The 26,327-nt window shown below is 26.5% G+C and overlaps 1 protein-coding gene across 1 annotated transcript in view; it reads right to left on the bottom strand.

The window, feature by feature from the left end:
- Window positions 1–416: 416 nt before the first annotated feature.
- Window positions 417–26,327, bottom strand: part of LOC145293135 (uncharacterized) — a 49,904-nt gene continuing 23,993 nt past the window's right edge. The window contains exons 5-8 of the mRNA XM_080139541.1: window positions 9,523–9,669; window positions 7,216–7,358; window positions 3,966–4,050; window positions 417–1,239 (exon numbers count right to left, since the gene is read on the bottom strand). Coding sequence (XP_079995667.1) covers window positions 590–1,239; window positions 3,966–4,050; window positions 7,216–7,358; window positions 9,523–9,669 — 1,025 coding nt within the window. The 3' untranslated portion in view covers window positions 417–589. The remainder of the gene's footprint in view (window positions 1,240–3,965; window positions 4,051–7,215; window positions 7,359–9,522; window positions 9,670–26,327) is intronic.

Below are 26,327 nucleotides of genomic sequence, written 5' to 3'. Positions count from 1 at the left end.
TGTTATTAAAATTGTAATTTATGTACATTCGCAAATCTCAAATGCACGGGTTGAGTATAAAATATAACATTAACCGGAAGTCGATTCATAACAATATAAAGCAAGTTTTGAGCGAGTCAGTCACTCAGTCAGTTAGTCAAAATATCGCATTCAGCTCGCTCACATGATTACTGACTCGATCCATCGAGGCATCAGAAACACATTATACCATTAACCTTTGAGAAAAAATAACGACCACTGACTCACTGTTTACTAACTCAGGTAACAGATATTCGCATACGTTAGTCTGTTCGCTATCAAAACACATACACACAAAAGGCAGCTTCATTCACAAAACATAATCACTGCGTAATTTTTTCAATTTTTACGAAACATTCCCAAGATGTTCCTTCTCATACGAATAAAGTTCCTTGTTATTTAAGATTGCGTCTGTTTATTCATTGAAAACACGAATAGTTGTTAATTTAATTAAAGAAAACTTGTAATATTTTGGAAGTTTAAGATTCCAATGTGAATAGAATTCGTTGTAACGATTTGAATCATCTACATCACCGACTGACTCCTTTCCTAATGTCATTTTCGTTTTGAGTCAGAGTCCGTTTTGTAAGCTGCAATTTGATTCAGCATTTGTAATTGGCTGTGCCTCTTCTTCAGTTTCCGCCATCGTTCGCTTTCTATCTTGAGTTCGTGCCCAAACCCAGACGATTAAAAATATAACACCAATGCCAAACAGAAGGGTCACAGTGATACCGATGGCTAATGGTGTGTAATTATCAGTGTCCACTCCTGAATTCTTTGTCGACATCGTTCTTTCTATACTTGGTTCGGAAAATTGTTGGAAGGGAAACTTAGTCGACATATTATCTTTGTTTCCTACACTGCTTGTTACAATTATGGGATACGTGGAAGAAGATGTGTCCATTAGTGCATTCGGATGTGTTGTCATGGTAATTCTTTTTGTTGTTGTTTTTATCTGATTTTTATCTGATGGTGATGAACTGGTTTGAGTGACGAGAGATGGATTTGATGTCGGCTGTGTAGAAATAGATTCAACTTTCTTCTTCCCCATTTCTTCAAAAGTGGAGACCATTGTTATCGATGACTGATGAACTGTTGGTTGTATTAATAATGTTGTCGAAACTGTTTGCTTTCCTGATATAACAACAGTGTCATCAGTTCGGGTTTGCATCTCAGAAGAATGGCTGGAAGTCGATAGCGAATCTATAATACTTGGACGACCTGCAAAAGAAAATACGACAATATTGTAACATTCTTTTACCAAATCAACTTATTTGTCGTCGTTCATATTCATGTAATTGGCTAACTAATGAAGCGAATATTTATCATTTGGATGTATGAAAACCAGAAAACGCGCGATACTTTTAGATGAAAATTGATAAGTTTGGAGCAGCACCATGATTTAATGTGTTGGAATTTTTTTTTTTTGTACCAATAATTGTGCATCCCCCCGGTTTACTTTTATCATATTTTTATTCTGGTTCTTATATTTGATTTTCTGTATTTCATATCTTTTATGATTCTTAGTTTCGTATATTTTGGGTTTGTACGAAACTCCCTTTAATTTAAAGAAAAAGAGCAATGCTAGCTCCTTGATGACGTCACGTTTACTTTTATTTTATTCCAATTTTTCTCGAGTTTTCTATTTTCGTGATTATAAAAAATCTTGAACAATTCTGAACGGAATGTTCGGATGCTTGGAATTTCATTTTTAAATAGATGATTCACTTTGTCCAGTTTCTGCCAATTCTTCGATTCTCTGACATCCAAGAATTGTGTATTTCATAATGGAAATCTCGAACTGAATAAATTAAATGGACACCCCCTCCCTTCCCCTCTCTCTTTCACGATGAGAGGAAATAAAACTGTCCTCACGGATTAATGGAATTGCAGGATTCCGTGTGAACAACAGAAACGTCGACACAAATGTTTTCAGAAAAGATTGAATACTCGAAAGAGGGAATAAAACTAAAAATTATCGTTATATGATTGACATTAAATGAGCATGAACTCTTTTAATAGGTACGTGCAAAATGAATGCCGATGCTCAAAATGTATAAACATTTTGACCCTTCCCTTTACTTAAACATTCACAAAAAATCAGGAAATGTACCAATTTTAATGAAATTTTCAGTATTTATCAAATAATGCCCACGGAATATAATGAACACATTATTTTTACTGAAGTCTTGATGAAATGTATTATTTTGTTTAAACAAAAATACTTTTACTAAAGTTATGATTTTAAGTATTAAAAAATGCATGAATTTATGTTTGCCTTTTATATGAAAATAAAGTATTGTAAAGTGTAACAATTAAAAAAATTTGTTTTTTGCAGGAACATTAGGAAAAAAGAAACCCTAAAGTCCGTGTTAATTAATTCAATATTACTCGAAGAAAAATTAATTTATCGAACTACCGATATTATCATTGAATTAAGCATTTTTTATTTAATATTTTCACACAAAAATATAATTGTCAAAAATATTTCTACTTTTTTTTTTAAATTACAGGTTTCGCATAATTTTTATATCCAAGATTCTAATATATTCCTTGCTTGAATGAATGTGAAATTTTATATAATCTTGAAAAACAAAACTTTTCTTTTTAATTTAAAAGCAGGGCCATAGAAAAATAATTAGATTAAAAAATGGTAAAAATTAGACAAACGTACACGATAGGAATGTACGGAGTGGGAGAAAAAAGAAAATTAGCACCCACCGCCGCCCTTTAAACTATCTGTATGAAATTTTGGACTTTCGTATTATCCATTAGGCGAGAACTTTCTTTTCTTTCGGTTGAATGAAACGAGAATCTCTCGCTTCGTTTAACCAAAATAAAAGAAAGTACCCGTCTAATGATAAACCGGCTTTCAAAACTATGTCCCATTATTTTTCGACTATTTTTGTCCGTACCTATCTTTTAAGCATACATCCACTTTATTTGTGTTAATAAATAATGGACAGCTTATGTCGAGCGTGATTTATTTAGTCTTGATAATTTGTTGTAGACAAACTATTATTAAATGAAATGTCTTATTTCCCCCTTAATGATCTTTTACTTTTTGTGTTGCAACGATAGTGCATGATTAGGTGTGTCAGAATTTGGGGGGAATTTTTGACATCCCTAACAAAAAATTGCGAATAAAATATAAAAAACTCCTAATTTCTCTTTTTAAAGTGGGTTGTTTATTTTCTATACTTCTAAAATAAACTATTAAAGTCGTTTAAAAAATAATAGAAATATTATTTTTTAAAAAACAGGGTTTACAAAGTGCCTGCACACCTTCATGCAGCCATTTTGTTTACGTAATGAAATTAATGGCGGTATTTTCAAATAGTTGTTTAAAAAAATTCCTTTATTAAAAAAATACATGGAATTGAAAATATAAATATGGATAAATTCTTAACAATGAAGAATGGAAGTACCCATTGAATAGTATTTTTTATAGGTAAGTGATTTTTTGGAATTTATATATGCATATATTTATCGAAGCAAGTTAAAATTTGTTGATTTTCTTTAAATCTTTTTTAAAGAAAACCGATTTAAAAACACAAATATTGCATGATTTGCTATTAAACCTGTTTTTTTTTTTTTTTAATTTGGTCTTTGCTCCTTTAATTGTAAAAAATGGGGTTTGAATTACATTTTTCAAGTAGTTATAAGATTGAAAAGATAGGAGGTCGAATTATTCAATTTTTTTCCACGCATTTTTAATGTCGGTTTCTGACACTGCTAGTGCATGATGAATCGTACTAAATCCACCTGTATCGAAAATTAATTGATCTTTTCTCTTCCTGTATCCTAAACTTGATTAAAAAGCACACCAAATATTCTAATTCATTTTTCTCAGAAGTAAAGATGGATAAACGGGGAAGACATTCAAGAGCAACAACAAAGATCTTCACACGCGAATCGAAAGATCTGAGAATGAGAAAGGTGGTTACCATCGCAAAATCCTTGCCATAAATGGATGTCGTCAACAGCAATGTCGTTTTGGTGATTTACTCGTCGAGTTGCTTCAAAAATAATCTGTCAAATAAAAATAAGCGAAATAACAAATCAATCGAAACAAAACAAGAATGTCTTATCTGTTGAAAAATAACGACTTACAATTAAACCTTATGGATGGCTTCAGTGTCGGCCATTTCAAAAGTCATGTGACGTGCGATTACTACCCAATCAAATTGAAGAATAGACAGAGAGAACAACAACGTCATAACGAAAACAGTAGTGTTCTTTTATTTATGTCGAATCGGTTAACAGAAGCTTCAGCTTCAGGGAGTGACGATTTATGGAAGGCAGGAAGAAAGAGTATAAAACCTTAGGAAAAGCGATCGTTTTGTTTTTCCTTTTAGCGAAAGTTAAGAGAAAAATGACTGTTAAAAGAGGGGAAAGAGAAAGAGTCAGTCGGGTGGATATATATATATATATATATATATATATATATATATATATATATATATATATATATATATATATATATATATATATAAAATAGCATTTAAGCCCGGCGTTGCCCGGGTGTTTGGATATGTATGTCGAGCAAAAAAAAAAAAAATGTGGTAGTAGGAAGGCAGGCTCGAACCCGTACCGCAAAGGAGGAAAAGAACGGGGGGGGGGAGAAAACCTGACATCTTTGCTGTTACGACCACCGCCAAACCGAAAGTGACTTATGTTTAAATTAAGGCAAGACAATCGAAAGGAGAGGATGACTTTCGAAAATATTGGCGAAAAAAGCTACCCCCCCCCCCGTAGAAAAGTGCCCAGTTGCATATGAAGATATTAATGTGCTTAGGCAATTTTTCGATATTTGTCGTCTGAAAACGATACTTTTCTTGGTAAAATCCGTCGCCTCTGTCGAAAGTTTTAGGCACACATGCAAACATACATACATACATACATACATACATACATACATACATACATTTATATATTGGTAACTAAAAATTTTCGACCCAACCCGATTAAAAACTTGCCATATCTCTTAATACCCTTTATGTAAGATTTCAAATGTTTAGACCAGAAAGTGTCTGAGTAATTTGGTAGAAAGCACTGAGGTCAATATTTTTTTTTTAACTTTGACCCCTATTATGACCCCTTAAAATTTATTGTTTTGGGCTCAAATCAAGTTATTAAGTTAGACCATGTCCAAGAAACCTATAACTAACATTTCAAGTCTTTAGGCCCAAAATTATCAGAGGAGTTCTTAAATGTCAACTCGTTGAACTTTGACCCCTTAATAGCCAAATTTCTGGCCGAAAACGAATTACATAGATTTTTCCAAATCTCAGTACCCTGTATATCAAATTTCGAGTCTGTAGACTAAAAATTGACAGAGTTATTGCATAGGAAAATGTACACACACCGACAGACAGACAGATACACAGATACGTTCACTTTTATAGATAGATAGATAGATAGATAGATAGATAGATAGATTAAACCAAAATATATACGTATACATAAATATATATGGAAACAATTTTATGTTTACTGTAAACTTTTTACGCAAATATTATACAAGTATAAATCATGTAGAATATCTGCATGAATAATATTACACATAATCTATCTATCTATCTATCTATCTATAAAAGTGAACGTGTCTGTGTGTGTGTGTCTGTGTACATTTCCCTACGCAATAACTCTGTCAATTTTTAGTCTACAGACTGGAAATTTAATATACAGAGTACTGAGATTTGGAAAAATCGATATGATTGGTTTTCGACCAGAAATTTGGCGATTAAGGAGTCAAAGTTCAACGATTTGACCTTTGAGAACTCTACCAAACTCCTCTGACAATTTAGGGTCTACACACTTGAAATTTTAGATATGGATTCGTTGGACATATATCTAACTTAATAACTCGATTTGAGCCCAAAACAATAAATTTTAAGGGGTAATAATAGGGGTCAAAGTTTTAAAAAAATGACCGTTTTTTTTTTTTTGCTCAACATACACCTCCAAATACCCGGAAACGCCGGGCACCCATGCTAGTATATCTATAAAAGTGAAAGTTTCTGTTTATGTGTGTGTGTGTGTGTGTGTGTGTGTGTGTGTGTGTGTGTGTGTGTGTGTGTGTGTGTATTTCCATACGCAATAGCTGTCAATTTTAAGTCTATAGACTCGAAATTGGATATACAGGGTACTGGGATTTGGAAAAATCGATGTGACCGGATTTCGGGCAGAAATTTGGCGATTAAGGGATCAAAGTTCAACGATTTGATTTTTGAGAACTCTACCAAACCCCTCCGACAATTTTTGGTCTAAGCACTTGAAATTTTGGATATAGGTTCCATGGACATGGAACTAACTTAATAACTTGATTTGAGCCCAAAACAATAAATTTTAAGGGGTCATAATAGGGGTCAAAGTTTAAAAAATTGACAGCTTTTTTTTTCTGAACAAACACCTCCAAATATCCGGGCAACGCCGGGCTGAAATGCTAGTATATCTATAAAAGTGAAAGTGTCTTTCTGTCTGTGTGTGTACATTTCCCTACGCAATAACTCTGTCAATTTTTAGTCTACAGACTCGAAATTTGATATACAGGGTACTGAGATTTGAGAAAATCGATGTAATCGGTTTTCGACCAGAAATTTGGCGATTAAGGGGTCAAAGTACAACGATTTGACCTTTGAGAGCTGTACCAAACTCCTCCGACAATTTTTGGTCTACACACTTGAAATGTTAGATATAGGTTCCTTGGACATGGATTTAACTTAATAACTCGATTTGAGCCAAAAACAATACATGTTAAGGGGTCAAAGAAGAGGTCGAAGTTAAAAAAAATTGACCTCTTTGGTCTGTTCCAAATTTCTGGTCTAAATATTTGAAATTTTGCATAAAGGGTATTCAGAGATAGGACAAGCTTTTTCATCGGTTTAGGTCGAACATTTTCAGTTACCAATATGTAAATGTATGTATGTATGTTTGCATGTCTGCCTAAAACTTTCAATAGAGGCGACAGATTTTACCAAGATAAGTATCGTTTTAAAGTTCGACCTTTTATACGACAAATATCGAAAAATTGGCTAAAAACATTAATATCTTCCCCTTCAACTAGAACTTTTCTACAGGGTAGGGAGTGGTCACTTTTTTTCGCCGATATTTTTGAAAGTTATAAACTAAGAATACATTTAAAAGGGAAACGTAATATAGCATCATAATGAAGAAAAGAAACAAAGAAAATACCTGAAAGGATTTTAGCGTTGGTTTTATTTCTATTCGCTGTCGTTTCCACATGTTTCCATAATCACCTGTCAATGTCAGCAATGGTCTGAAATTGCTCAATGTTCCGTTTTCTGGAATGACATACACTTCAAGCGAACCAACGTCTGTAAAAGAAATTCCAAAATATTTCAATAATAATAAATTATTTAAACCGTCGAAGAATTCGATCATCAAAAACATTCATCACATTGAAGCAGCGATTATCGTCAATTCCAAGCAAACGGAATGAATGTGAATTCTTTAAATGCTATCACATTTAGAAAAAACATTCATCAAAGATAAATTACATTGATTATTCGCATTATTTGGATTCTTCGCACTCATCTAAAGCGTCATTTTCAAACTGTTTCGATCAGGTGTATCTTGTCGAACTTAGAAATGTTTCTGTCGAACTCAGGAATTTGGACAGAATTTCGAACTCTTTATTTATTTCACGGGAGTAACATGCTCGCATTCCGTCAGTCATGACTAGATAGAAGTTTTAAGAGATTCGCAATTGTATTTTTCAGTCGCCAACACTAAAAATTGAACATTCAACCATCAGGAGCATATCACTTTTACAATTGATTTTGAAAATACTCTAACAACTGCGCCATGAGTTCTTGCAGACAATAACATTTTCGAGTTCGCTAAGATACACTTGAAGAAGGTCGGAAGTTACATCGACCAAAAAATAAATAATAAATAAAATAACATTCGAAGATTCCAAATTATACGAATAACCAATCTTCATGTAAAAAATTCAGAAACGTAAAATCACATTGGTGTTCGACACTTGAAGCCATAATTTCCCGTGTTTTTATTAGTTTAATACTTTCACTTCTTTTCCACACATTAAACCGCATAGAATACTAATTTCCACACGCCCCCCCTTTCTAATCATTTTTGTCTATTTCTATAATATACGTAGATCTGGATCATGCTTTTTAGATGTCCTAAGCACTCAAGACTTTGATGCTCTGTGTCAAAATACAAACACAAAACACTACACAATAAAATTCAAAATACAAACACATATAAACCACACAAGATATTATCCATCGAAGTGAATCAAAAGTAGCATTAAGAAAGAAAACAAGTTTTACTTACATTTGAAAGTTTTCTCACGATTTTTTTAACTACAAACTCTTTGCTCAGATCCTCATAATTGATCTAATATGATATATTGGCTTGTATATCTCTATTATTGTATAAATAGAACTTTGTATGTGTCTATGTGAGTTCGTTTCCTACGGACTTCCAAACGACTAGGCCGATTGTTTTTAAATTTCACACAGATGTACTTTATGTGCCTAGCAGTGTTTTTAGATTTAGATGCGAATGTCTTCGATAAGTATTGATAATCGAAAAAATCCGATGAGTGAAGGAACAGGCGATTTTGACCAACATAACCAAACATCACAAGTGCATTTGAGACGTTTTATTATTGCACAAACAGAAAAGTCCGGCATATAAAATCAACAGCGGGTTCTTTGATATGACAGGCGCGTTCGAATGAATGTTTCTGTTTAGAGCACACTTGTACCATGATACTTGATATTTGCATTTTAAACTTTAATTCAAGCCATTATATATAAAAACGATTTTATAAAATCAGCAGTACGTTCTCTACAGTGCAATATAGACTACAATGTATTGTGTACGAAGCAAATACAATAGAAAACTAGGAGATTTCACCGATTTCGATGACAATAAAATATGGGAAGGTGAAATATTTGTTGATCCTCATTCATTCATGGGTAATGTCGGGTTTCACATAGTAAACCACACAAAATTTTATCAATTAAAATTAAACAAAGCTAACCAGCTCAAATTATTTCATTAAACACTGAAGCATCATTAAAAATGTGGATTATGACATTTTTGTCGTGTCCCCCTTCCCTTAGTGCCACAAGCGCGTGCTTATTTTGCTTAAGCAGTTTTGCTGAATATACCCCAGAATAATCGAATGTTAGAAATGTCTTAAATTGCTTAAAATGGGATATATCAAAATACTGTGGATCATATAACGCATCGCTTAATAAGTCTCGGGCCTTGTGGCGCCATTAATAAAAATTTCATTTGAATTTTATAAATAATTTTCGAATACCATGTGTCAAAATTTGAGTCCAATTAGATTATTAATTTACAAATCACCGTTGTTTAAACAGAGTTACCATCGAAAACAATGACAAAATCTAAATTGATAAAGCACTGCTTTTAACTTTCGTTCCCACTCCGAATAAGCGCTTAAAAATGTATAAAAACATTTTTTTTTTTTTTTTTTACCGTTTTTGCTTTGGAAAGACGGACACCACATATGGAACCAAAACTCAAAGCAGGAGATTTTCCCTTCAAAGTTGTACAATGGCGAGATCAATCTGGCCTGATCCCCTTCTCGTTGAGGAGCGGACGATTCAGCATAAATATAATGGCCTAAAAGAAGAAAGAAGAAATATGAATTTATCTCTTGCTCGCAGGTTAGGAACATAAAAGGTTTACAGAAGAGAACAACAAGACGTTATTCTTTATAATAAAAGTGAACGTGCGTCCGACTTGTTTCAATAATAATGTATACAAATTTATTTTATGATCAAGGAAGACTTAATCTTAACCATAACTGATAATAATAACAAAGAAAGTAATGGATAATCATATGTGAAAATTTAATTTTATGAGCAAAGAAGATGCTCGATGCTGCCGTTCAGTCTCAGGAGACAATGGATACCCTGTATAAGCATAGCTGCACGAGTAATTGTGAAGCAAGTGGTGCGCAATTTCTAACCACACCTCTCCTGAATCAGCACTGCTTGAGTCTGGTGACAAAGAAAAATGCTAGACGACTGAAAAATATGCCGAGATAGACGGAAAGCACATACAGCACCTGGAAGTCCCAAATGGTCACCCATTTTAGTACAGACCAGGCTCAACGTTGCTTAACTTCGGTGATCTGACAGGAATCGGTTCATCAACGTGATTATGCCGTATAGAGGAACATGCTAATAACTGACTATAAAGAAAAGAAAAATGCTTTTTTATTCTTAATAATTTTGTGACTAAAATATAAATAATGTACGACTTTTACTTTCGGGAGAGACAGAGTTTGAATATACGGAGACAGACAGACATACATATAGCTTTTTATGTATTAGACTAGCATAGGAGCACCCAGTTTTGCCCAGTCGCAAAATATGCTTAAATATGATATTTTAATTTGTCACGATTTTGTATATATTACTAGCGCTTTGGCGGTCGCCTTTGTCCGAGCGTAAAATATGTTTAAATATGATTTTTTTTATTCGTCCAGATTTTGTATATATTATTATAGAGTATGATTGTATATATCATTATAGAGTATGATTGTATATATCATTATAGAGTATGATTGTATATATTATTATAGAGTATGATTGTATATATCATTATAGAGTATGATTGTATATATCATTATAGAGTATAATTGTATATATTATTATAGAGTATAATTGTATATATCATTATAGAGTATGATTGTATATATCATTATAGAGTATGATTGTATATATCATTATAGAGTATGATTGTATATTTCATTATAGAGTATGATTGTATATATCATTATAGAGTATGATTGTATATATTATTATAGAGTATGATTGTATATATTATTATAGAGTATGATTGTATATATTATTATAGAGTATGATTGTATATATCATTATAGAGTATGATTGTATATATCATTATAGAGTATGATTGTATATATTATTATAGAGTATGATTGTATATATTATTATAGAGTATGATTGTATATATTATTATAGAGTATGATTGTATATATCATTATAGAGTATGATTGTATATATTATTATAGAGTATAATTGTATATATTATTATAGAGTATGATTGTATATATTATTATAGAGTATAATTGTATATATTATTATAGAGTATAATTGTATATATCATTATAGAGTATGATTGTATATATCATTATAGAGTATGATTATATATATCATTATAGAGTATGATTGTATATATCATTATAGAGTATGATTGTATATATCATTATAGAGTATGATTGTATATATTATTATAGAGTATGATTGTATATTTCATTATAGAGTATGATTGTATATATCATTATAGAGTATGATTGTATATATCATTATAGAGTATGATTGTATATATCATTATAGAGTATGATTGTATATATCATTATAGAGTATGATTGTATATATTATTATAGAGTATGATTGTATATATTATTATAGAGTATAATTGTATATATCATTATAGAGTATGATTGTATATTTCATTATAGAGTATGATTGTATATATTATTATAGAGTATGATTGTATATATCATTATAGAGTATGATTGTATATATCATTATAGAGTATGATTGTATATATCATTATAGAGTATGATTGTATATATTATTATAGAGTATGATTGTATATATTATTATAGAGTATGATTGTATATATCATTATAGAGTATGATTGTATATATTATTATAGAGTATAATTGTATATATCATTATAGAGTATGATTGTATATATTATTATAGAGTATAATTGTATATATTATTATAGAGTATGATTGTATATATTATTATAGAGTATAATTGTATATATTATTATAGAGTATGATTGTATATATTATTATAGAGTATAATTGTATATATTATTATAGAGTATGATTGTATATATTATTATAGAGTATGATTGTATATATTATTATAGAGTATGATTGTATATATTATTATAGAGTATGATTGTATATATTATTATAGAGTATGATTGTATATATTATTATAGAGTATAATTGTATATATTATTATAGAGTATGATTGTATATATCATTATAGAGTATGATTGTATATATTATTATAGAGTATAATTGTATATATTATTATAGAGTATGATTGTATATATTATTATAGAGTATAATTGTATATATTATTATAGAGTATGATTGTATATATTATTATAGAGTATAATTGTATATATTATTATAGAGTATAATTGTATATATTATTATAGAGTATGATTGTATATATCATTATAGAGTATGATTGTATATATTATTATAGAGTATAATTGTATATATCATTATAGAGTATGATTGTATATATTATTATAGAGTATAATTGTATATATTATTATAGAGTATGATTGTATATATTATTATAGAGTATAATTGTATATATTATTATAGAGTATGATTGTATATATTATTATAGAGTATAATTGTATATATTATTATAGAGTATGATTGTATATATTATTATAGAGTATGATTGTATATATTATTATAGAGTATGATTGTATATATTATTATAGAGTATGATTGTATATATTATTATAGAGTATGATTGTATATATTATTATAGAGTATGATTGTATATATCATTATAGAGTATGATTGTATATATTATTATAGAGTATGATTGTATATATTATTATAGAGTATGATTGTATATATTATTATAGAGTATAATTGTATATATCATTATAGAGTATGATTGTATATATTATTATAGAGTATGATTGTATATATTATTATAGAGTATGATTGTATATATTATTATAGAGTATAATTGTATATATTATTATAGAGTATGATTGTATATATTATTATAGAGTATAATTGTATATATTATTATAGAGTATGATTGTATATATTATTATAGAGTATGATTGTATATATTATTATAGAGTATAATTGTATATATTATTATAGAGTATAATTGTATATATCATTATAGAGTATGATTGTATATATTATTATAGAGTATGATTGTATATATTATTATAGAGTATGATTGTATATATCATTATAGAGTATGATTGTATATATTATTATAGAGTATAATTGTATATATTATTATAGAGTATGATTGTATATATTATTATAGAGTATGATTGTATATATCATTATAGAGTATAATTGTATATATTATTATAGAGTATGATTGTATATATCATTATAGAGTATGATTGTATATATCATTATAGAGTATAATTGTATATATTATTATAGAGTATGATTGTATATATTATTATAGAGTATGATTGTATATATCATTATAGAGTATGATTGTATATATTATTATAGAATATGATTGTATATATCATTATAGAGTATGATTGTATATATTATTATAGAGTATAATTGTATATATCATTATAGAGTATGATTGTATATATTATTATAGAGTATGATTGTATATATTATTATAGAGTATGATTGTATATATTATTATAGAGTATGATTGTATATATTATTGTAGAGTATGATTGTAGATATCATTATAGAGTATGATTGTATATATTATTATAGAGTATGATTGTATATATCATTATAGAGTATGATTGTATATATTATTATAGAATATGATTGTATATATCATTATAGAGTATGATTGTATATATCATTATAGAGTATGATTGTATATATCATTATAGAGTATAATTGTATATATTATTATAGAGTATGACTGTATATATTATTATAGAGTATAATTGTATATATCATTATAGAGTATGATTGCATATATTATTATAGAGTATAATTGTATATATTATTATAGAGTATGATTGTATATATTATTATAGAGTATGATTGTATATATCATTATAGAGTATGATTGTATATATCATTATAGAGTATGATTGTATATATCATTATAGAGTATGATTGTATATATCATTAAGCGTATGATTGTATATATCATTATAGAGTATGATTGTATATATTATTATAGAGTATGATTGTATATATCATTATAGAGTATGATTGTATATATCATTATAGAGTATGATTGTATATATCATTATAGAGTATGATTGTATATATCATTATAGAGTATAATTGTATATATTATTATAGAGTATGATTGTATATATTATTATAGAGTATGATTGTAGATATCATTATAGAGTATGATTGTATATATCATTATAGAGTATGATTGTATATATCATTATAGAGTATGATTGTATATATCATTATAGAGTATGATTGTATATATCATTAAGCGTATGATTGTATATATCATTATAAAGTATGATTGTATATATCATTATAGAGTATGATTGTATATATAATTATAGAGTATAATTGTATATATTATTATAGAGTATGACTGTATATATTATTATAGAGTATAATTGTATATATCATTATAGAGTATGATTGTATATATCATTATAGAGTATAATTGTATATATTATTATAGAGTATGATTCTATATATTATTATAGAGTATGATTGTATATATCATTATAGAGTATAATTGTATATATTATTATAGAGTATGATTGTATATATCATTATAGAGTATGATTGTATATATCATTAAGCGTATGATGGTATATATCATTATAGAGTATGATTGTATATATCATTATAGAGTATGATTGTATATATCATTATAGAGTATAATTGTATATATTATTATAGAGTATGACTGTATATATTATTATAGAGTATAATTGTATATATAATTATAGAGTATGATTGCATATATTATTATAGAGTATAATTGTATATATTATTATAGAGTATGATTGTATATATTATTATAGAGTATGATTGTATATATCATTATAGAGTATGATTGTATATATCATTATAGAGTATGATTGTATATATCATTATAGAGTATAATTGTATATATTATTATAGAGTATGACTGTATATATTATTATAGAGTATAATTGTATATATCATTATAGAGTATGATTGCATATATTATTATAGAGTATAATTGTATATATTATTATAGAGTATGATTGTATATATCATTATAGAGTATGATTGTATATATTATTATAGAGTATGATTGTATATATCATTATAGAGTATGATTGTATATATCATTATAGAGTATGATTGTATATATTATTATAGAGTATGATTGTATATATAATTATAGAGTATGATTGTATATATAATTATAGAGTATAATTGTATATATTATTATAGAGTATAATTGTATATATTATTATAGAGTATGATTGTATATATTATTATAGAGTATGATTGTATATATCATTATAGAGTATGATTGTATATATCATTATAGAGTATGATTGTTTATATTATTATAGAGTATGATTGTATATATCATTATAGAGTATGATTGTATATATCATTATAGAGTATAATTGTATATATTATTATAGAGTATGATTGTATATATTATTATAGAGTATGATTGTATATATTATTATAGAGTATAATTGTATATATTATTATAGAGTATAATTGTATATATCATTATAAAGTATGATTGTATATATTATTATAGAGTATGATTGTATATATTATTATAGAGTATGATTGTATATATCATTATAGAGTATGATTGTATATATCATTATGGAGTATAATTGTATATATTATTATAGAGTATGATTGTATATATCATTATAGAGTATGATTGTATATATTATTATAGAGTATGACTGTATATATCATTATAGAGTATGATTGTATATATCATTATAGAGTATAATTGTATATATTATTATAGAGTATGATTGTATATATTATTATAGAGTATGATTGTAGATATCATTATAGAGTATGATTGTATATATTATTATAGAGTATGATTGTATATATCATTATAGAGTATAATTGTATATATTATTATAGAGTATGATTGTATATATCATTATAGAGTATGATTGCATATATTATTATAGAGTATGATTGTATATATCATTATAGAGTATGATTGTATATATCATTATAGAGTATGATTGTATATATCATTATAGAGTATGATTGTATATATCATTATAGAGTATGATTGTATATATCATTATAGAGTATAATTGTATATATTATTATAGAGTATAATTGTATATATTATTATAGAGTATGATTGCATATATTATTATAGAGTATGATTGTATATATCATTATAGAGTATGATTGTATATATCATTATAGAGTATGATTGTATATATCATTATAGAGTATGATTGTATATATCATTAAGCGTATGATTGTATATATCATTATAGAGTATGATTGTATACATCATTATAGAGTATGATTGTATATATTATTATAGAGTATGATTGTATATATCATTATAGAGTATGATTGTATATATCATTATAGAGTATGATTGTATATATTATTATAGAGTATAATTGTATAGATCATTATAGAGTATGATTGTATATATCATTATAGAGTATGATTGTATATATTATTAAAGAGTATGATTGTATATATTATTATAGAGTATGATTGTATATATTATTATAGAGTATAATTGTATATATCATTATAGAGTATGATTGTATATATCATTATAGAGTATGATTGTATATATTATTATAGAGTATGATTGTATATATTATTATAGAGTATGATTGTATATATCATTATAGAGTATGATTGTATATATCATTATAGAGTATGATTGTATATATCATTATAGAGTATGATTGTATATATCATTAAGCGTATGATTGTATATATCATTATAGAGTATGATTGTATATATCATTATAGAGTATGATTGTATATATCATTATAGAGTATGATTGTATATATCATTATAGAGTATGATTGTATATATTATTATAGAGTATGATTGTATATATCATTATAGAGTATGATTGTATATATTATTATAGAGTATGATTGTATATATCATTATAGAGTATGATTGTATATATCATTATAGAGTATGATTGTATATATCATTATAGAGTATGATTGTATATATTATTATAGAGTATAATTGTATATATCATTATAGAATATGATTGTATATATCATTATAGAGTATGATTGTATATATTATTATAGAGTATGATTGTATATATTATTATAGAGTATGATTGTATATATCATTAAAAGCATGATTGTATATATCATTATAGAGTATGATTGTATATATTATTATAGAGTATGATTGTATATATCATTATAGAGTATGACTGTATATATTATTATAGAGTATGATTGTATATATTACTATAGAGTATGATTGTATATATTATTATAAAGTATGATTGTATATATCATTAAGAGTACGATTGTATATATCATTATAGAGTATGATTGTATATATTATTATAGAGTATGATTGTATATATCATTATAGAGTATGATTGTATATATCATTATAGAGTATGATTGTATATATTATTATAGAGTATAATTGTATAGATCATTATAGAGTATGATTGTATATATCATTATAGAGTATGATTGTATATATTATTAAAGAGTATGATTGTATATATTATTATAGAGTATGATTGTATATATTATTATAGAGTATAATTGTATATATCATTATAGAGTATGATTGTATATATCATTATAGAGTATGATTGTATATATTATTATAGAGTATGATTGTATATATTATTATAGAGTATGATTGTATATATCATTATAGAGTATGATTGTATATATCATTATAGAGTATGATTGTATATATCATTATAGAGTATGATTGTATATATCATTAAGCGTATGATTGTATATATCATTATAGAGTATGATTGTATATATCATTATAGAGTATGATTGTATATATCATTATAGAGTATGATTGTATATATCATTATAGAGTATGATTGTATATATTATTATAGAGTATGATTGTATATATCATTATAGAGTATGATTGTATATATTATTATAGAGTATGATTGTATATATCATTATAGAGTATGATTGTATATATCATTATAGAGTATGATTGTATATATCATTATAGAGTATGATTGTATATATCATTATAGAGTATGATTGTATATATCATTATAGAGTATAATTGTATATATTATTATAGAGTATGATTGTATATATCATTATAGAGTATAATTGTATATATCATTATAGAGTATGATTGTATATATTATTATAGAGTACGATTGTATATATCATTATAGAGTATGATTGTATATATTATTATAGAGTATGATTGTATATATCATTATAGAGTATAATTGTATATATTATTATAGAGTATGATTGTATATATTATTATAGAGTATGATTGTATATATCATTATAGAGTATGATTGTATATATCATTATAGAGTATGATTGTATATATCATTATAGAGTATAATTGTATATATCATTATAGAGTATGATTGTATATATTATTATAGAGTATGATTGTATATATCATTATAGAGTATGATTGTATATATTATTATAGAGTATAATTGTATATATCATTAAGAGTATGATTGTATATATCATTATAGAGTATGATTGTATATATCATTAAGAGTATGATTGTATATAATATAATAGAGTATGATTGTATATATCATTATAGAGTATGATTGTATATATTATTATAGAGTATGATTGTATATATCATTATAGAGTATGATTGTATATATTATTATAGAGTATAATTGTATATATCATTAAGAGTATGATTGTATATATCATTATAGAGTATGATTGTATATATCATTAAGAGTATGATTGTGTATATCATTATAGAGTATGATTGTATATAATATAATAGAGTATGATTGTATATATCATTATAGAGTATGATTGTATATATTATTATAGAGTATGATTGTATATATCATTATAGAGTATGATTGTATATATTATTATAGAGTATAATTGTATATATCATTATAGAGTATGATTGTATATATCATTATAGAGTATGATTGTATATATCATTAAGAGTATGATTGTATATATCATTATAGAGTATGATTGTATATAATATAATAGAGTATGATTGTATATATCATTATAGAGTATGATTGTATATATTATTATAGAGTATGATTGTATATATTATTATAGAGTATAATTGTATATATCATTAGAGAGTATGATTGTATATATCATTATAGAGTATGATTGTATATATCATTATAGAGTATAATTGTATATATTATTATAGAGTATGATTGTATATATCATTATAGAATATGATTGTATATATTATTATAGAGCATGATTGTATATATCATTATAGAGTATGATTGTATATATTATTATAGAGTATAATTGTATATATCATTATAGAGTATGATTGTATATATTATTATAGAGTATAATTGTATATATCATTAAGACTATGATTGTATATATCATTATAGAGTATGATTGTATATATCATTAAGAGTATGATTGTATATATCATTATAGAGTATGATTGTATATATCATTATAGAGTATAATTGTATATATCATTATAGAGTATGATTGTATATAATATTATAGAGTATGATTGTATATATTATTATAGAGTATAATTGTATATATCATTATAGAGTATGATTGTATATATCATTATAAAGTATGATTGTATATATCATTATAGAGTATAATTGTATATATTATTATAGAGTATGATTGTATATATCATTATAGAGTATAATTGTATATATTATTATAGAGTATGATTGTATATATTATTATAGAGTATGATTGTATATATCATTAAGAGTATGATTGTATATATTATTATAGAGTATGATTGTATATATTATTATAGAGTATGATTGTATATATTATTATAGAGTATAATTGTATATATTATTATAGAGTATAATTGTATATATCATTATAGAGTATGATTGTATATATCATTATAGAGTATGATTGTATATATCATTATAGAGTATGATTGTATATATCATCATAGAGTATGATTGTATATTTCATTATAGAGTATGATTGTATATATTATTATAGAGTATGATTGTATATATCATTATAGAGTATGATTGTATATATCATTATAGAGTATAATTGTATATATTATTATAGAGTATGATTGTATATATTATTATAGAGTATGATTGTATATATTATTATAGAGTATGATTGTATATATTATTATAGAGTATAATTGTATATATTATTATAGAGTATGATTGTATATATTATTATAGAGTATAATTGTATATATCATTATAGAGTATGATTGTATATATTATTATAGAGTATAATTGTATATATCATTATAGAGTATGATTGTATATATTATTATAGAGTACGATTGTAACTATTATTATAGAGTATAATTGTATATATTATTATAGAGTATAATTGTATATATCATTATAGAGTATGATTGTATATATCATTATAGAGTATGATTGTATATATTATTATAGAGTATAATTGTATATATTATTATAGAGTATAATTGTATATATTATTATAGAGTATAATTGTATATATCATTATAGAGTATGATTGTATATATTATTATAGAGTATAATTGTATATATTATTATAGAGTATAATTGTATATATCATTATAGAGTATGATTGTATATATTATTATAGAGTACGATTGTATATATTATTATAGAGTATAATTGTATATATTATTATAGAGTATAATTGTATATATCATTATAGAGTATGATTGTATATATTATTATAGAGTATAATTGTATATATCATTATAGAGTATGATTGTATATATTATTATAGAGTATGATTGTATATATCATTATAGAGTATGATTGTATATATTATTATAGAGTATAATTGTATATATTATTATAGAGTATGATTGTATATATTATTATAGAGTATGATTGTATATATTATTATAGAGTATAATTGTATATATTATTATAGAGTATAATTGTATATATTATTATAGAGTATAATTGTATATATCATTATAGAGTATGATTGTATATATTATTATAGAGTATGATTGTATATATCATTATAGAGTATAATTGTATATATTATTATAGAGTATAATTGTATATATTATTATAGAGTATAATTGTATATATTATTATAGAGTATAATTGTATATATTATTATAGAGTATGATTGTATATATTATTATAGAGTATGATTGTATATATCATTATAGAGTATGATTGTATATATTATTATAGAGTATGATTGTATATATCATTATAGAGTATAATTGTATATATCATTATAGAGTATGATTGTATATATCATTATAGAGTATAATTGTATATATTATTATAGAGTATGATTGTATATATCATTATAGAGTATGATTGTATATATCATTATAGAGTATGATTGTATATATTATTATAGAGTATAATTGTATATATTATTATAGAGTATAATTGTATATATCATTATAGAGTATGATTGTATATATTATTATAGAGTATGATTGTATATATCATTATAGAGTATAATTGTATATATTATTATAGAGTATAATTGTATATATCATTATAGAGTATGATTGTATATATCATTATAGAGTATGATTGTATATATCATTATAGAGTATAATTGTATATATTATTATAGAGTATGATTGTATATATCATTATAGAGTATGATTGTATATATCATTATAGAGTATGATTGTATATTTTATTATAGAGTATGATTGTATATATCATTATAGAGTATGATTGTATATATCATTATAGAGTATGATTGTATATATCATTATAGAGTATGATTGTATATATCATTATAGAGTATGATTGTATATATCATTATAGAGTATGATTGTATATATAATTATAGAGTATGATTGTATATATCATTATAGAGTATGATTGTATATATCATTATAGAGTATGATTGTATATATCATTATAGAGTATGATTGTATATATCATTATAGAGTATGATTGTATATATCATTATAGAGTATGATTGTATATATCATTATAGAGTATGATTGTATATATCATTATAGAGTATGATTGTATATATCATTATAGAGTATAATTGTATATATCATTATAGAGTATGATTGTATATATCATTATAGAGTATGATTGTATATATCATTATAGAGTATGATTGTATATATCATTATAGAGTATGATTGTATATATCATTATAGAGTATGATTGTATATATCATTATAGAGTATGATTGTATATATCATTATAGAGTATGATTGTATATATCATTATAGAGTATGATTGTATATATCATTATAGAGTATAATTGTATATATCATTATAGAGTATGATTGTATATATCATTATAGAGTATGATTGTATATATCATTATAGAGTATGATTGTATATATCATTATAGAGTATGATTGTATATATCATTATAGAGTATGATTGTATATATCATTATAGAGTATGATTGTATATATCATTATAGAGTATGATTGTATATATCATTATAGAGTATAATTGTATATATCATTATAGAGTATGATTGTATATATCATTATAGAGTATGATTGTATATATCATTATAGAGTATGATTGTATATATCATTATAGAGTATGATTGTATATATCATTATAGAGTATGATTGTATATATCATTATAGAGTATGATTGTATATATCATTATAGAGTATGATTGTATATATCATTATAGAGTATGATTGTATATATCATTATAGAGTATGATTGTATATATCATTATAGAGTATGATTGTATATATCATTATAGAGTATGATTGTATATATTATTATAGAGTATGATTGTATATATCATTATAGAGTATGATTGTATATATCATTATAGAGTATAATTGTATATATCATTAAGAGTATGATTGTATATATCATTATAGAGTATGATTGTATATATCATTAAGAGTATGATTGTATAATTGTATATATCATTATAGAGTATGATTGTATATATCATTAAGAGTATGATTGTATATATCATTATAGAGTATGATTGTATATATCATTATAGAGTATGATTGTATATATTATTATAGAGTATGATTGTATATATTATTATAGAGTCGTGATTTCAAAAGTAAAAAAAAGTATTTGTGTGCCATCAGCTAGAATCGAAACTGTAGCATTCTAAGTTGTTCACGTTACCACTGTAACAACACGACGCGCACATGAACTGATTAAAAAATTAAAAATAAACTCAGATTAATGTACAAAATGCATATTTTTTTCGATTTTGATCCCTTAAAAACTATTTTAATGGGCTGAAGACACATAAAAGAATGATCCGTGAAAAATCCAATCATTTGAGGTCCCTAGCGTCGCTCCGTGACTTTTAGTTTTGAAAGAGATAGAGTTTGAAAATATGGAGATAGACAGACAGGCAGACGTTTATATATTAGATTATACAGTCGTGATTTCAAAAATAAAAAGCATTTGGGTGCTATCAAGTAGAATCGAAACTGAAAATCAAACTTCTTTTTTTAAATAGGAATTGAAAGCTGGTGACGTTACCACTGTACCAACATGACGCGCATACGAACTGATTAAAAGTAAATTAAGATTAATGTACAGATGTATAATGATTTTTTTAATTTGATCCTTAAAAATTATTTTAATCGGCTAAAGATCCATAAAAGAACGGTCCATAAAAAATCCAATCATCTGAGGTCTCTAGCGCCGCTCTGTGACTTTTAGTCTCGGAGGAGATAGAGTTTTAAAATATGGAGACAGACAGACAGAAATAGTGAGTTTTATAAATTAGACTAGTGGAGGGGAGAAGGCGACTTTGCCCGAGCATAAAATACGCTTAAATATGATATTTTAATTTGTCCAGATTACGTATATGTTTTTATAGAGTCGTGATTTCAAAAGTAAAAACGAAAGTATTTGGGCGCCATCAGCTAGAATCGAAACCGAAAGTCAAGCTGTAGCATTCAAAGCTTGTGACGTTACCACTGTACCAACGTGGCATGCATATGAACTGATTAAAAATTAAAAATTTAAAATAAACTAAGATGAATGTACAAAATATATAACAATGTTTTTGATTTGACCCATTTTTGACTCCTTAAAAACGATTTTAACAAGCTAAAGACCCATAAAAGAACGGTTCATAAAAGATAAAATTATTTGAGGCCCCTAATGCTGCTGGTAACTTTTAGTTTCGGAAGAGTTAGAGTTGGAAAATATGGAGACAGACAGACAGACAGACATATATCCTTTTATATATTAGATTATTCACTAGGAGTAATCACACAGGCCATCATCAACGATTTCTCTTTATTTCCTGAAGTCTGAGTAATAACAAGTCTCCCAGATTTTCGGTACTCTTTACGTTTTTTGATAAACTTTGCAAATGAATTTGTGTTATCATAACAGCTGTTTACCATTAATTTCTTCGTTGGCATCAACCATTGGGCTTACCTAGAATTTGTGTAACAATAAGCCTTCCGAAGATTTTTTTTTTCTTTACAAGGTGGTCACCACTTATCAAGGCCCAGAAGCCACTCAGGGATAAGGGTTATTGTAAGTACAGTACGTTAGTGTGGAGATTTAATAAAGTGTCTACTTAAGGGGGCGGTTCATCAAGAATTTGTTTACGTTGGACTTGAAGATATCCAAGGTTGTAATCAGGTGGGAAGCAGGCAGATGGAACAGAGTTCCACAGGCGTGCAGTTCTAAGAAAGAAGCTTTGTTCATGGAATCTACGTTTTGATTTAGGCATAGATAAAGAGTGGGAAAAATTTTTCACAGTGGATTCAGCTAGACGGGTGTTTTTCGTAAAAGATTGGCGAGGGGGGACCAGAGATTGGAGCTCAGACGAGCACCTGCCATGGAAATAACGATAAAACAAAGATAGGCTTGAAACGTCTCTTCTGTGGGAGAGAGGTTGCAGGGAAGAGAAAAGGGCATCCCCGACTAAGCCACGAAATCTATTTTGTACTCTGTCAAGGCAGGATAGGCTGTTTTTAGCAGCTCCTGCCCAGATATGGCAGCAGTATTCCATCCTTGGACGTACTTGGCTTTTATATAGATAGAGAATTGCATCAGTAGTGAGATATCTTCTGAAGTGGTAGAAGGATCCCACCATCTTTCCAGCGACCTTGGCAACAGACTTGATCAGGAGTGAAGGTCAAGCCCAGAAGCTTGTCAAAACATGGGGCTTCTCCTAGACGAGAGCCATCCATTTCAATTGATGCCAGATGGGGATCAGAGCGTTGATGATGTAAAGATAGGAGTTTGGTTTTAGATGCATTAAAGATAACCAGCCACGTCTTCCCCCACTGAACTACGCACTCGAGATCAGAGGAGAGAGAATTAGAGAGAGTTTTGTCATTTACAGCCTTTGATGTGTTGCCGTAGATGGTCGTGTCATCAGCATAGATGTCAACGAATGATTTAAGTATGTGTTTAGGAAGATCATTGATGTAGATCAAGAAGAGAGTTGGGCCCAGGATGGACCCTTGAGGGACTCCAGCATTAATACTGTGGGCCTCTGATTTTTGTCCATCAACCACTACTCTTATGAGCCTATCAGAGAGAAATGATTTAATGATAGAGAGAACATTTTGTTATACCGTAGCTGGAAATCTTGTGAAGTAGGCCTTTATGCCATACCTTGTCGAAGGCCTTTGATATGTCAAGAGCAATTGCCCTAGAAAGGAAGCCTTTGTCAAGAGATTCACTAATCCTATGATATATAACCGTTAGCACACCTGCGGTAGATCTTGCAGAACGGAAACCATATTGCGTGTCACTAAGAAGATTATTTCTGCTGAGGTGGTTGACTATTTCTCTATTTAATATGGATTCCAGCAACTTACTCATGACACACAGGAGGTCTGTATTGAGAGGGAGATGACTTATCACTTTAGTTCTTAAATACAGAGCATACTGATGAGGTTTTCCAAGGTGTTGGAAAGCACTTCTCTTTAAGGCAACACTTAAACAGTTTCGTAAGTATGGGAGTAAGTTCTGGTTGAAACTTTTTTAACACTATAATTGGGATGCCGTCAAGGCCAGTTGCTTTACTGGAATCAAGGTTCTTGATTAGCTTGGCAATGGCCTTCGTCGCATAGGGTAGAATTAGCTGCAAAGTTCTTGGCAAATAGTTTGGCCTTGTCTGGAGCTGACAAGATCACCTCTGGTCCATTGATAATGGTTGGGATAGAACGTACACTTCTGTTCAGGATCCTATTTGTTATTTGCCAAAACTGGTGGGAACCAAGCCGCTGATCAGCTACTTTAGATTTAACAGACTGGGCATATAGCTCTCTTGCATTTTTTATAACTCTTTTATAGTGGTTGCTGGCGTTCCTGAAAGCAGCTTTAGTCTCAGTGCATCTACTACGTTGGTAGCTATGGAAAAAGTGATTTCTGTGCGTGATGGCAGCAGCACATTCAGGGGAGAACCATGGCTCGCTGGTAGGTTTTTGTTG

This window comes from Euprymna scolopes, chromosome 14, assembly GCF_053919585.1.
Source record: "Euprymna scolopes isolate OS-2025 chromosome 14, ASM5391958v1, whole genome shotgun sequence".
NCBI lineage: Eukaryota > Metazoa > Mollusca > Cephalopoda > Sepiida > Sepiolidae > Euprymna > Euprymna scolopes.
Note: the sequence above shows the minus strand (reverse complement) of the source record. Positions and strands in the feature narration are given on the sequence as shown.